At 44.7% G+C, this 15,250-nt stretch overlaps 1 protein-coding gene across 2 annotated transcripts in view; it reads right to left on the reverse strand.

Annotated features, from left to right (window-relative positions):
* The window catches only part of Ptprt (protein tyrosine phosphatase receptor type T), a 1,043,151-nt gene that overhangs the window by 153,803 nt on the left and 874,098 nt on the right, over positions 1–15,250 (reverse strand). For both annotated transcript variants that reach the window (XM_026383218.2, XM_026383217.2), the window contains one exon: positions 3,117–3,252. In XM_026383218.2, the coding sequence (XP_026239003.1) occupies positions 3,117–3,252 (136 nt within the window). The remainder of the gene's footprint in view (positions 1–3,116; positions 3,253–15,250) is intronic.

Consider the following 15,250-nt stretch of genomic DNA (forward strand, 5'->3'; position numbering starts at 1 on the left):
CTTAGTCTTTGGAGACCCTCTCCCTTATTACAAAACAAATGCAAGCACGAACAAAACCCTCCTCGGACTTTGGCGGTCTTCCTCTCCATCTCTTCCTGCCTCTCTCTTTTTTCCAATCTCTACATGTAAATCAGTTTTAATTTCTTTCATTAAGCCCTTCCCTCAGCCCTTTGAACCTTAAGTCCTTCTCTGTTCTCTGTTTCTCTGTCACAAAGGAAACCCCTAAGAGGAAAAGAAAGACTCTGGAGAAGGGAAGAGAGTCCTAACACCAACAATGGCGAGCCCCTGACATGGAGCCGCTGGGAATATCTATATTTCCTGGAAACCTCTGAGGCTGTAGCTTTAGGGAAACTTTGAGTCAGTTGAATCTATCAGGAAGAGGAAAAACCAGAGTGGCTGTGTGCGTGCCCATGGAGGACAGGGAGAGGACCCCCACAAGCTCAAACCAGTGGAGGGAGTACAGCAGGTGTGCCACCTCTGAGAACCCCAGGATCCAGGAACTGCAGGTGATGATGGGACCCTGAAGAGATGCTGACGTGGGGATCCTGAGCCCTGGAGATTTGTCTATTATTTGGAGATTTCTTTTCCTTTAATATCTCTTCCTTCTAGCTGTGGACAGCGGTATAACCAGCCGTGAGTTAGTAGCAGATTGAACTGCCTGACGTGTCCCTGTGTTTATATACAGGATTGGAGTTAGAAGACGTGCACAGAAGCAAAGGAGCCCACCATGCCCTTGTCTGTCCTTTGACCATCTCTGGACAGAGGAAGATGCTGTAGGTTAAGTGAAAAGAGTACAGACCTATGTCTAATTTCTTTTTTCTTCCCCATTCTCTCCTGTCTTCCTCTTCCCTAAATCCATTGGTAAATTGTCCTATCAACGAGGTCAGAAAATGTTTCATTTTCTTAGAAGATACCGTATACACAAACACTGACCGGCATCCCCACTCCACACACACTGCCATGATGTCTTCAGTTTTGCTTCCTGGGAGGACATGGTGATCATGTGACACCCTTGGCTGAGTGTGAGGAAGAGGGTTTTATAGAAGTGAGACATGATGAAGATATTCAGAAGAGGTTAAAACTACACAAAAGACTCACTTCAGACTTGCTCCCACCGTGGCAACAGAGAGCCCCTCCCTCCCTCCCTCCCAGAAAGTCACACATTTCAGAAATAGCTGTTGAGAAGGAAGTGAAATTTCTTCACAAGCTCACAGACGACGGTGACGTGGGTTAAGCCAGGCTTTAGAAAGAGCAAAATTGGAAGAGCATATCTGACTTACAAATCAGTGGCAAAGAATGAGGAAACTCTGGGTCTGTCGAGGAGATATTCACTTCTATTAAATTGGTCACTGTTTCCAGGTCGACAATCCCAAACTCCCCTCTGCCTCTAATATGTCGGTGTTGCTAAGAAACATGGCAAAGATCTCTTATGTGCAATGTGCTTACTGCCCACATAGAGATCGAAGCTCATCTTCTTCCTCATGTAACACAGCTGACCCGTCCCTGAGATGGACAATATGGTGGTGCTTTACCATGATGAGCTAATGACAATGCAGGGCTGTCTTTAGCCCCTGGAGGGCTCCTTGGCCCCAGTGTCCCCCCTAACCCCCCACCAACAGGGGACATCCTGTGGCTGGATGAGAACCTTAACTCTTCAGCCATCCTGCTGGGAGCTCAAGGAGAAATGATGGTATTAGATAAAAGGTGTAAGAAAAGGATGAGGTTCCTGCCCTGAGCTATCCTGTCAGAGGAGGGACTGGCTGATTCTAAGCAGAACAGTGAGTGAGGGACAGAGGGATGTTCTGGTGCCTGCATGGTTGACAGCATGGTGCCAAACCAGTATTTTTGAATCACTGACAGCTGGAGATGGGAACATCACTTTATTGGAAAAAAAAAAAAAAACAACTCTGCAATCATATTCATGTGGTTCCTAAAGTAGAAGCTGGAATTAGTCTTTGGGACATTCCTTTCTTTTGTTCTGGAGGGGAACAAGTTTCTCAAGCATCTTTCCTCCTGTACATGGAGATGAGTTTCTGGCCCTTGTTCTTAGGGTCATCCAGAACTCTCTGTAACCAAACCAAGAGCTTGAGGCTCAGTTGTTAGTTTGGTCAACAACGTAAAATGGCTGTATTTCCTGGGGGCAGGGCATGTTGGCACAGTAGATGTTATAAGGTAGATAAATGCTTTGTTGGCTCTGGCAGACTGAGGAGTGGGAGGGTAACTAAGATTGACGCTCAGGAGATGGAACTGGGAAGACATGGAGATGGTAAGCAGGCATGGCCATGTGGTGATAGGCAGCAGCTAAGGAGATGTGACCAGAAGGAATAACCCAGATCACTCAGGACACTGCTAGCTGATATTCATCCTTTGTATTTCCTTCCCCTCTCTGTAATTGTCTAGTGTCATCTTCAAGCCTTATGAATCTCTCTTAAACAGAAGATGCTGGGGTCTTGGGAATAAGGGACGCATCTGCACTCTTGCTTTTCATCAGCAATGCAGTTTGGAAAAACACACACAGAGTATGGGAAAACTGTGTTAGTTGGCCTGAAGGGCCCAGAGAGGCATCCTGCTGAGAGGTACCAAGCAGCAACAACCAGCTGGGAAGGTTTTGTGAGACATGCAGTCAGAAGGAGCCTGGAGTAGGAGAGTCTCTGGGACTCTCATAGAAGTTTGAGGGCAACCTGGGATTCAGCTACTGGATCTGATGGTATGAAAGGTAAAGCATTACTTTCTTGCGATTGTACTTCTAGGATCATCTATCTTTGTGGACCTCCCCAGCTATCTTAGAACATGAGCGATCACCACAGAACAGTTAACACTAAGAAGACTCATTTCATGATATAGAGTCCAAAGGCATGACAACGTGGTCTACCCATAGGAATTACTGGTTCCATGAGAAATGGGCCTTCTCTGGGCCACTTGTCAAGCAGGCAGAACACACTCTCCCAATAACAACACAAGGAGCCACAGCTGGCTCAAGTATTTCAGGACCTCAACAGTCATCAGATGGCTGCTGGACAGGGACCAACAGAACAATGACCTGGCCATGCAGGGCAGTCATGAAAGTGGGGTCACCTGGGGTCAGCAGAGTCTTCAGGGCAGAGTCAGAGACTCACCTCCTTTTGATGGTGAGCATCACGCCCAGCAAAATAATGATGAACATGAGGAGGCCAGCGATCACGCCCGCCATCTTCACCGTGTTGTCCACCTGCTTCTCGGGCTCCACGGTGTTAGAATTCTGGGTGGAGGCACCTGGGAGAGGAAAAGGGAAGGAGGAAGGTGTTGAAAAGGCTCACGTATGTGTTCAGACAATAGTCATCAAAACGAGTGTTTCCACTTACAGAGAGCTAACTAGGTGCCAGGCACTGTGCTAAGAGCTTTGTATACCTTGTCCCATGGACCCTTTTGAAGATGAAGAAACTGACATGTCGAGAAATTGAGTTTCCCAAGATTCCATAATTGCTGTGTTAGGGCATCCTTTTCCTCTGGTGAGATCAAGAAGTACTTTGTTCCTTGTACTGTTTTGTAACTGGGATCCAACTTTGGAACCACCATTTGGTTCTTGGGTTCGAAGAATTATTCCTAACTCTGCTTTATTCTTTTAGATAAATGGTGAAAATAGTAGCTATATATCAAGGTAACACAATTAAAAGCACTGGAATTTTAAAGATAGAGTTTTTGCTTTGTTCCCTATGTGAAACAAATGGTAGGGTAAAAGTTTAGTGTATTAAAGGGAAGTGCGTTGGATTCACTCCAAGTTTTGGCATTTAAGCTAATGCTATGCTGTATTGGGGAACAACCTCGGACTCAACCCTGATAGAGGAAGGTGGGGAACCAGCCACTTAATCCTGTGTTTGGCAACTCACAGATCTAGCTTGGTCAATCCCACAAACATTCTAAATGGTAGATAGTGATTTTATCTTCTAGAAGTCACGTGATTGATGAAGTTAGGGCCAGGATTCTATAAGTTTAGGGCTCCAAGTTTAGGTCTCAATGGTCATAAACCTTGAACTCAACATTGAAGTTCCCAAGTTCCTCAGTCTCCTTCTTCCTACAACAACCATTTTGCTTATGGCATAGAAAAATTAGTAACCAAAGAACGCCAAAGGCCAGCCTATATATGCTAGGTACTAGGGATTGAAGGTAGTTTCCTGTTTCAGACATTCTGGAGAGAGGTCCAGGGGCTACCAGCACCCTAAGTCAATGTCCTCCTACTGCCTTAGGTTCTCATGGGTGCCATGTTTGTGTGCAGCAGCTCAAAGTCCAAAGCATCCTTTTCCTAAACCATCCCTACTATTCTGCCACATCCGGACCAGCTTATGCTTCATCAACCAGTATCACTTCTCCAGTTGCTTGTATCCCCGGGAGAGTTTCTCTCTCCTCTAAATTCTGATAACACTTTATAACATTTCACACATACCTCACAATATCTCTTACCACAATGTAGTGATATTATTAGTTATTTGTTTCCACATCTGTCTCCTCCACCAGTCTGCAGGCTCCTCAGAGGCAAGATTATGCCTCATTTATCTTTGTTTTCCCATGTTAGCAGAGAGCCTAACTCATAATAGGGGCTCCCTAAATGTTAGTGCTTGCTCAGTGTTTAGCTAAAGGGATGATGTTTCTGCCCACACACATTTGTTCTTAAGGAATCAAATTGAATTTTCTCCTTTTTTCCGTCATGTATTCACAGAACGCGGCTGAGTCTTGAGTTTAGGGATGCTAATTCTCATAAGCTTTGGTTCTGGCTCCCCAGACTTACTTATGTTTCAGAACAGCCCTCCAGCATACTGATGCACTTTTCTTTTTGCTTCAGAGTGTAGAGTGTTTTCTCTCTCACAGCACTTTCCTCACATTGCCTGAACTTGGAGAAATTCAGTTTACTAACCAAGTGTCCCTAGTGGATACGGTTAAGAGTTCAAGGCTAGAGACTATGTCATGTTCATCTAATGGCAGGCTCTAGGACAGGTCTCCCTCAGACTTGTTTAGTGGATGATGATGGAGTGGTATAAAGGTGTGTGGGTCAGACTTATTTACTTGTTTATTAATTTAATCAGGCATTATTTTGCTACAGAGTACCCATGTGCTATATGCCTAACTATGTGGTCTGTAAGGTCAGAGGGCCTTCCCCTGAAGCACTATTGGATGAGAATTTACCCATCCTTTTTACTAGCTAAAACTCATCAAATACCAGGGCCTTCTGAGAAGGGTTTGACAATCTACAGTGTAGAGACTTTCTCAGGAATTGGTCAACTGCCTTCTTAGCAGCTCCAGCCTCACATTCCAGAGCAAGAGCTAGTTCTGAGTGGCTCCTTGGTAGCCTCCATTTCCCAGATTGGAAGCATGACTTCCAAGATACGGTTAGTCCACCATGTACCAAGCTCAAAGGAGGTAGAGCACCTCAGATCACAATTCCCTCAATGTTGACAGAGTCATTTCATTTGGGTTGAGAACAAATGTTGGCTCTGGAGCAGTTATTCATTGACATACGTTACTTAGTCCTTTTCTAGAGACTGCGTGTATAAAGGCAAAGAGCCCCTGTAGAGGATGTTCTTACTCTATGAGCACCACTATCAGCTTGGGTCTAATGAGATTCATGCTTCATTCCTTCAGTAAATAATTACAAGCACCCACTGTATGCCTGGCATTTGGGGAGCAAAACAGGCATAGCACCTGCCCTCAAAGGGTCTACAATTAGTGGTGATTGGGGCTAGTGGGATATAACTAATAAGCTAAAAATTATCGATAGCAAACTTTGAAGTCTATTTAGGATTTGAACAGAGACGCACAAGATACTTGGAAAGTGCATAGAAGAGAAATGAGTCACTTCTGGGAGAAAGTGTCCACCAGGGTGAGCTCCAAGTTTGTAACTAAGCAAAGGATTCAAGAGAAGTCTGTGTGGTGGGGCAAGGAGCCTGGTGCGTTCAAAAGATATAGTATAATAAGAGTGAGAAAGCAAGGAGAACAGGCTCAGAGAAAAGCTGTAGAGGGCAGCAGGAACCAGTGCACAGGGAACATTACAGGCCACATGAAAGTTTTTGTTCTATAGCCCAAGAAACACAGAAAGCCATTTTAATGTTATTCATGGAGCAATGGTATGGTCAGATTTGTATTTCCAACAATCATTCCAGATTCAATGTGGAACCAAAGGGGATTGGAGAGATGAGTTTTGAGACCACTGCAGGCATCCAGGTGGGAGACAAAAGTTGCTTGGCTCACGTGATGGAAGTGGAGATACACAGATAAAATAAAAGACATAACTCCCTGGAATAGATATAGATAAAATCTGTTGATGAATAAGGTAAGGGAAATAAAGGAGAAAGAACTGTCAAGGAGACTACGAATCTTTAGTTTGCGTGACACCGTAGAGGATAGTGTTATTTATGGATTCTAGAAACAATGGTAAAATAATAGCTTTAGAGGGAAACTGCGTATGTGTTTAAGGCAGTTTGAGCTTGAGAGATACACCAAAAACTTAGATAGCTAAAAATGCAGGACTAGAGTTCGGAAAAGAGGTCTGATGTAAAAAAAATGTGTGTGTGTCATGTACATAGATGGTATTCAGAGCATGGGAGTGGATGAAGTCATCCAGGGAGAGACTAAAGAGTGAAAAGAGAAACAGACTCCAAATAGAGAGATGAGAATCTGTGGTATTTGTTGAGTGGAAGTGGTAGAGGAAGTTAAAGGTGCACAGGAAACATAGGGAGTGTGCAGATAGGTAGGAAGAAAACCTGGGAGAGTGTAGCATCCTAGAGCTAAAAGAACAGTGTTCCAAGAAGGAGGGAATGATCAACTGTGTCTAATGCTGTTTCCAGGGTAGAATCAAGTTCTATGCCAAAGAAAGGTGAAGAATATATTGACAAGTATTAGATTGTTCTTCTCCGCCCCGGCTCCACAATTCTAAAATGTTCCTAAACAGAATCACCTTCAGCTGTGACCATGAAACCAAGAATAGACCATATTTGAGAATCACAGAGAAGTATCCAGGGGACTTAGGGAGGCCATCTGAAAAGCCAGAACCCAGTGGTTTAGCCCAGTGGTTTAACAGGCATTAGAGCTGAATGCACAGACACCAACAGTGAGATTATTAGGAGGGGCCATGGTTGACTGGTCTAACCAGTCTTCAGATACGGGGATGTGATCATGCCCTGGGATGTGGAAAATCCAACTTTCACTTAAGCACTCTTTTAAGGGAATTTTCTCTCATCTCTGGGGATTTGTGCCTCTGTTCATACAGGAAGGCAACAGAGTTCAAAGGTGCTATAGATATAGAGGAAATGACTCTAGGACTAAAGGCCAGACCGCAGTCATGTGTGGCTCCTATACTTGAGTGGAAGAAAAGAAGAAGAGACAGAAGTTGGATAGTCCAGCTCCCACTGCAGAGTCAGGGGGTGTGTCCACAGGGCTCACATCCTGAGTGCACAGTGGTGTAGACTGAGACCTGTGATGGGAATTGAAGAGAAGCACACCAGGTGTGGCTAATGATGGTGCTTCCTGGCAAGGTGAGGGTCTGCCATTACTGAGTCCTCATAGAAGGCTGGCTGGCTGGGGCCCAAAAATCCAGGGGAGAATTTTCAAAGAGGTAGAAGCCTATCACTGAGATGGTGTCTGGATCACTTTTGTCCTAAGTTACCCTTTTCATGAAAGCCTGGCTTAGCATCAGCCCCAGTCCCTGGAAGAATCTGTCTCTGACTCTGGTGACTTCCATCTGTAAAGCAGGGACTGGGAATGTGAGAACTTGGAGAAGGGGGATGGATTTTGATGGCTCTTCTTTGTCTCTGTGCCCCATGAGACCCAACCCTAGAAAAATCCAAGTAAATCAGAATTGGCAACTAGGCACCAGGTGATCATTTATCCCATTAGAGAAGCCTAATGGCTCTATGTGGGTCCCTTGTGTGACGGGATTATCAAAACAATCACGTGAGCACAACTTGCACTGATGGGAGACTTTTGTCTCTAACATGAGGCTCCAGGACTGAACTGATGCCCCAGCCAGCTGTGCCCTCTGAGCTCTGAGCACTCCAAAAGGCTGAGCTGTCTGCTCAAAGCAGCAGCAGCTGCCTCCTGCCCTCTCCTCTTTTCCCCAAAGCTATAGTGGCTTAGAATCCTCTCTCTTCCTCGCTCCAGCCCAGTCACTTTCACTGTGATGTCTACTCTTATATATGGAAACCAAGTGCCCAAGTCATGGCTCTTGATTCCTTGGAGGTTGATTATCTCCCTCAATCTTAGCTCCAGACTCAGGCCAAGGTGTCATGGTTTGTCTCCCACCAAACAATCATCCCAGTTGATTTTCCCTAGGGATCCCTGAGACCCAACAAGGGTCTATATAAATATAGGGGAAATGGCTCTAGGACTAAAGGACTACTCCTGTGAATTCTGTTGAGTTGTGGACTCGAGCCCTTAAGGTGGATCCCCAGAGCAAAGAGACTTGCCCCTCAAAAAGTGGTTCAATGGCCAGAATATCAGTGTAACCTAGGACCTTATTAAAAATACAGAATCTTGGGTTCCACCTCAGGCCTACTGAGTCGGCAGCCGTATTTTAACAAGGTCTCTGCATGGTTCAAGCGCACGTTAAAGTTCAAAGATCACTGACTTCAAAGGTACATTTGTCAGAATCGGGATCCTCAGCTTAGAGAAGGGAGAGTCAGATGACACCTAATTCTTTCCTTCAAGCAGCTAAAGGACCATTTTAAAATATGAGGTAGATTTGGACTTTTTAACTTGAAAGATCAGAGCAAATATCAATGGGTAGAAGTGACAGGAGTAGATTAAGGGACCAACACAAGGAAAAGTTTTAATGAGAAAGAGCTTTTGGCTAAGGCTGAAGCCCAGAGTCATTCAATGCAACACCACAATGCAGAGATAGCAGGGAACATGGTTCCCAAGTCCTGTTCTAAGGCCAACTCTCCTTTTTACCTGCTTCTCTGTCTCTGTATGTTATTATTTCCTTGCCTTCCTGGATGCTTAACTAACCCCTTAATATTTCACATTCATGAGGTGCAGACCTTTCTTCTCTGCCAGTTGATGTCATCCACCCATCTCAACTTGCATCCCTTAATGTCAGCGATGCCCACGATGCCCACACTCTTGGTGAGAAGAATCCTCCTTGTCATCTTTAGAGTCACAGGATTCTCATGTGGTCTATCCTCCCCAGTGCCCTGCCCCTTCCAGATTACTCACTAAGTAGGGGATATGTCACCAACCATGAGGATATCTGGGGATTTAATGTGCCACCTTCCAAGGAGAAGGGACTACATGACGTCTCAAGCCTCTTCTGACGTTCAAATGCTATGATTTTGTGACACGGGTCAAAAGCAATGAGTTTCAAATCAGAAACAGGAGTGTACATCTGGGTGCCATTGGTGGCTGGTTGTGTGATCTTGATCAAATCTATTAACCATGATGTGCATCATTTGTAAAATAGGGCAGAAGTGCCAAATTCACAGGGATTTTTAAGAATCAAATGATCTAATGGAGGTGAAAGCGCTTGATAAACTTAAAGGAACTCTTGGCACTTGTGGCATAATGGGGACATGCCCTTGGAACTGGGCTAAACGAGTCTGTAAACCGTGGTTGCAGACCTGCTGCCTGAGTGCATCCCAGACTTTAGAATAAAGGCAGGCAAAGCCCCAGAGCAAAGCACTTAACTCTGCTCATAGAGGCAAGGCCCGTATCAGGCTTACATCTGGATGACTTAATGGCAGCAATAACATAATTTGGCAACAAGGGATTAATGATTCATTCTCAAAGTACTCTCACTGGCGACAGGCCCAATTTCATAGCTTTACTTCAGAGAATTTTCCTTGTAAAGATATAGAGCAAAAATAGAAGTCACAGATAAAGAACATCTAATTGCAATTGATAAAACCCAAGTAAATCCCAGTGGATGCATAACCCATGCTGGTGATCATTGCTGACGGTAAAGAAAGGAAGCTGGCTCTTGGGGATGCCATTCCTAAAAGCAGCACTCTTGAAAACACAGTGGCCTCTCAGCTGTCCAAGGGCATATTATCCCCAATGTGGCTTATCAGAGGCAAATCTCACTGTGTTGGCAGTTTACCCTGTCTCCTTAATGACTCTTTTTGTTGAAAAGTTTCTCTGTCTTTACTTGGGCTTTGCATGCATCTGGCACTCAGTAGAGAAAACCTTTGAAACCCTGAATCTGTGCTCCTACCTCTATGCTAGCAAAGGTTTTAAGCATCACAAACATCTCTGATTATGAGGTTTTGCCAAGAGGAGACAACAGGGGAAAATGAAGAAGCTGGGCAACTTTCTGGCTTTGCTGAAGTCAGGTATGCACTCTACCTGCTTGATTTGGCTGGAAAAGAATTCTTCAGGGTGATGGGCTATTCTTAAGATGGAAGTGAAGTCCAAGAAAGGAAAGAAGTTGATAGGAGAGCATCTGGATACTTCATTAAATTCAAGCCTCTAGACTTTACAAATTGCATCCCAAAGCATTGAAAGTATTTGTAATTGTGATCATGAACTACTTTGGCAGTCTTTGAGGATTGAAATTGTAGTGAACAGGAGGGGAGCGAGAAGCCTGGGGAGAAACAAATGCTGTTGCTGGCTTTTTCTTAATGAAAAAAAAAATGTGTATTCCAGATATTTTACACTCCTAAGTGTGATGTTGATACAGGGAAAAATATACATATATGTAAAGTTATTAAATCAAATTTTTTCTTCTTTACAAAACTTAAAAAAAAGGAAGAAAGAAAGGAATCCCTAGAAATTAGCACAGATTCCACATCAATTAATAGCCAACTGGAGAAAGAGAAAGTACTCCAAGCATTTAAACTGAAGAAACTTTGCTCAAGAATTGGCACATAGGGATCAGAAGTTGATAATAAGGCACATGGAGAGTAGCAATATCAGGAAGCCACCATCCAGCCCAGACTGGAGAAACAAAAAGAGTTGCTGGGGTCAGACCCCATGGTAGAAGGTGGAACTCCAACAGACATGTGGGGGCATTGGAGGCATGGGATATACCTGGTTGCCATCGAAGAAGGGACTGAGACCAAGAGGGAGAATTCAGCCCCTGACCCTTGCTCTACTAGCTCTAGTTTGCATTGAGCAAACCCAGAAGCTGGTTGGCACATGGGTCAAGGAAATCCAGCATGCAAGGGTCACCTGAGTGTCCCAGTAGAACAAGGCAACGGTGAAGGACAGATTTGAGACCAGATGGGCCCCAGGGCCAGTACAGGCTTCCTCTGAACAAGCAATGCTAGGCTTACGCTTGGCCACTTTTGAGAGGTGACTGGATTTATAAATTGAGGAGAATGTCCAGCACTATATCTTGATTTTAGCAAAGTCAAAGCCACAACAGAGAAATTCTTACTGGCTTCCCCCCCCCCGCCCCCCGCCATAAGATAGTAACAGAAGGGTCAGTATAGCTAATCACATGTGAAACATTAATACAATTAAGGATAAAGGGCACACAGTTAGGGCTTTAATTACAATCCAGGCTGCCTTTGACCCTAAAATCTCTTTTAGTCCTCAGCCCAACCCTAAAGAGCAGGTTTTATCATTACACCCATTTCAGAGGCTCACAGATAGCCCCTCAGAGGAGACTCTGATTATTACTCCTTTCTTTCTTCTTGGGCTCCAAGAGAATAAGCAAGAGAAGCAAGTTGCTGTCAGTCTTCTGGCACAACATTTATTTAAACTATTGTAATACTCTCTAATTAACAGGGGAGAGATTGCTCAGCCCCCAAATCTGGTTGTCTTTCCTCAAATATTTGGAAAAAAGAAGCAGACTAGCAATAAGGAGATCCAGAATCTTATCTTGAGCCGCCAGCTAAAACCATCTTTGCATGTGTGTTCTTCCCTGCTGGGTCTGCCACCTGCTGTTATCAGGCAGTCCTGCTTTAAACCTGACTTTTCTTGAAGATTATCTCTCCTGGTGCCCTCCTCTAAGCATATCAGATTCTAATATCTAAGGGATCGATGAACATGTCATGTGAATCTTGTTATATGGACCAAATTATACAGGCTTTGCTCAAATGATATTGAGGCTTGACCTTTTTAACTTAAGTTCCTTCATTCTTTTCACTTTTCTTGTATATCAACCACCGTCTTCATGCCCTTCGTACGTGGACTTTAGTTTCATGATTAATCTCTGGGCTTTCTCTATAACACCTTTCTTGATCTTTAGCAACCAAAGCATCTCTCATAATCCCACAGAGCGACAAGTTTTGCTCAAGTTTAGGTGACTGTTTTCTGCTTGATGTCTAATACTAGTGCTTTTGTGTCTAATTTTTAAAAAATTGCCGACTACCTCCCCCACACCGCAGAAATGGTGCCTCTCCGACTGCATCTGTTTGATAATAGAGGACTTAAGAAGGATTATTCCATCATTATTTTAAGTGACATCATGGAGGATGTTTCTCAAGTAATAAATAAATTGCCTCAATTCATCATATGACAGTAATTGCTTTTAGCTAAGATTTAACTCAAAGTCAATGTCAAGTAGCTGGAAAACACTACTGAGATACAGGTTTTTCAAAGATAGCTCTACCTTGGCTGTGAAAAACCATTTAATAAGGACTGAATGGAGTATAAAGAAGATACACATTTCTAAAATCCCACATTTCCTGTGTTACCCAGCCAGCCGGTCCTAAGAGGTTAGAATTGATTTCATCACAGCATATACAACTAAATCTGCTAAATATTGCTGACAGAAGGTGCCCTCGTTTTCAGCCTTAAATGGAGGTTAGCACCCTGTGAGATGGGAAACGCTTTGATTGATTGTTTGAAAGCACTTTGGCCACTCAAATAAATCGTTCCTCCAGTGCTGATTCTGCTTTGTCCCAAGCATCTCCCGAATCTGTGTTTCCGACTTTGTTTTTCACAATGAATGCTCTGTGTAGGTCAAACTCCAATTTGGTATTGCGTGGCCCTACAAGATGATTCTATGAGACCCATATGGAGAATCTCTTATGAATGCAAGAAAATGCCTTTCTTCTAAAATACTTTACTCGTTCATTCAAATTTTGCACCTCAGTCTTCATTAAAAGCAGTCATGCCCAAATGATGTCAGCCACAGTCATTATTAATATATCCCTTGGGCCAGGATTCCCTTTATATCCCCTGGTGATCTCTACCACTCTCTTGGGCTTGGAGAGATCTACCCTGTAGTACTGTCAGAACCCAGGGGAAGAGAGAAGATTCAGGCTATGACTAGAATAAGACCTTAGGCAAAGCTAGAGTTGCGTATAAAGTTGTCTAAGAAATGAAGACTGCAGTGCACTTTGTGGACTGGGGTAGGTGTCAGGTCAAGGTTAATAACCAGGATGTGGTGAGGTAAGGGTCATATTTAAAGCAGGGATCTGTGGTATGTGGCTTGGGTATAGGAATGGCCAGTCAGTCCATCTGCCTCCATGATGGGGAAGTCAAACTATGCCTAGAGTTGTGCTTGGACTTTGACCAGAAACAAGATGTAGTCCATGGCCATTGAACTGGACAAGCCACGTGACCTCTGCATGGGTGGTATCAATTACCTTTGCATTGCCTAGTCTGAAGGATGCTTAGGTTATAAGGGTGATAGTGGGCACAGCTAGGTGCTGGGCATGGGTGGTAGAGACAATTCTACAGTTTTGGAACTTGCTTCTCCGTGAAGTGTGCCAACAGAAAATCAAAGATTCGTGTAATGCATGCTAATGCAGAGGTGTGTTCAGAAAAGGGCATTCTCCACCCTGTTTAGGCAAAACTAGGCTACAAATTTGACTTCCACACAGGTTCAGTGGTGTGGGACACATCAGGGAATCCCTCGTATCACTCAGTGGACTCTCCCCTGCCCGCCCCGTCTCCCTCATGATCTGGCCTGTGGATGAGGATGAAGAGCTGAGTCAGCTCAGTGCCAACAGTGCTCACTCCTGTTGGCAGAAATGTGTGCGTTGAACCTGGTCCCTGGGGGGCTGCAAGCTGCTCAGCTGTTGCAGACAGGAGCACCCACAGTCGTGCTGGGGATTAAGGATTTAGTCTGAAGAGCAGATGCAAAGAGAGAACACACACTCTTTAGGATGCCCTGCAGCAAAGTGATAGTCCCTTTAGACTTTCTCAGGCCGCCAGTATGGTATGAGGGAACACGTGGTCACGCTGAACTGATTATAATTCTTCCTGTGGAGTTCAGAGCAGGCCTGAAGCAACAGGGACCCAGGGGAAGTCAGAGTACAAAAGCCAGCCAGAGATGTTCTGCTAGTGATATAATTCCAGGACTTAAAGAGCAGGTGACCACAGCCTGGGCCAGGAGGTCAAGGCCAGGGCAAGACAGGATCAGCAGCAGGTGCTGAGACTGCTCAAACAGAGAAGGTGAGAACTGAACCAGAAAAGGAAGGGTCAGAGCCACAGACTGGAGACCACCCTGGGCCAAATGTAGAATATAGCAAATAAGGCGACCCCCACAGGAGAGAAGGTGCTAGGGTTTGGATATGAGGTACCCCAAAAGTTCATGTGTGCGAGACAGTACAAGAAAGTTTGGAGGTGAAATGATCAGACTATGAGAGCATTAACCTAATCAGTGCATTAATTCACTTAATGGATTAGCCGAATGGTAACCGCAGGCAGGTAGGGTGGCTATATGAGGTAGGTCACCGGGGGTGTGCCTTTGGGGTATATATTCAGTCTCTGGTGAGCAGAGCACTCTCTTTGCTTCCTGGTGGCCATGCCCTGAGCTGCTTTCTTCCTCCACATCCTTCCACCATGATGTTGTTTCTCTGAGGTCCAGAACAATGAAGTCAGCCATCTATGGACTGAGATCTCTGAAACCATGAGTGCAAAATAAATAAACTGTTCCTCTTCTAAAATTGTTCTTGTCAGTCTTTTGGTCCCAGCAGTGCAAAAGATGTCGAAAACAGAGGGGGTGGGCCAAGAGATTCTCTTGGATGTGAGTGCTTGGCCGTGGTCTTGAGGTCTGTCCACCATAGAGGCACAGCACTTGAGGCTTGAGTGCTGGTCACTTTCCGGTGCTCAGGTTTATTACGTTTCCAGGTGTATCAGCACCCTAGGGCTGGGGCTATAAGTCAACACAACCTGGGTGGCTTAAAACAACGGAAATTTATGTCCACAGTTCTAGAAGTCCTAAATCCAGATGCGGGCAGGGTCATGCTCCCTCTGAGACTCCGGCAGAGACAGACCTTCCTCACCTCTTCCTAGCTTCTGGCTGGAGAGCAGTCCCAGCATTCCTTGCCTTGCAGATGTGTCACTCCCGTCTCTGCCTCGGTTGTCACAGGTTGCATTCTCCCCATGTGTC

Source organism: Urocitellus parryii, chromosome 6 (genome assembly GCF_045843805.1).
Source record: "Urocitellus parryii isolate mUroPar1 chromosome 6, mUroPar1.hap1, whole genome shotgun sequence".
Taxonomy (NCBI): Eukaryota; Metazoa; Chordata; class Mammalia; order Rodentia; family Sciuridae; genus Urocitellus; species Urocitellus parryii.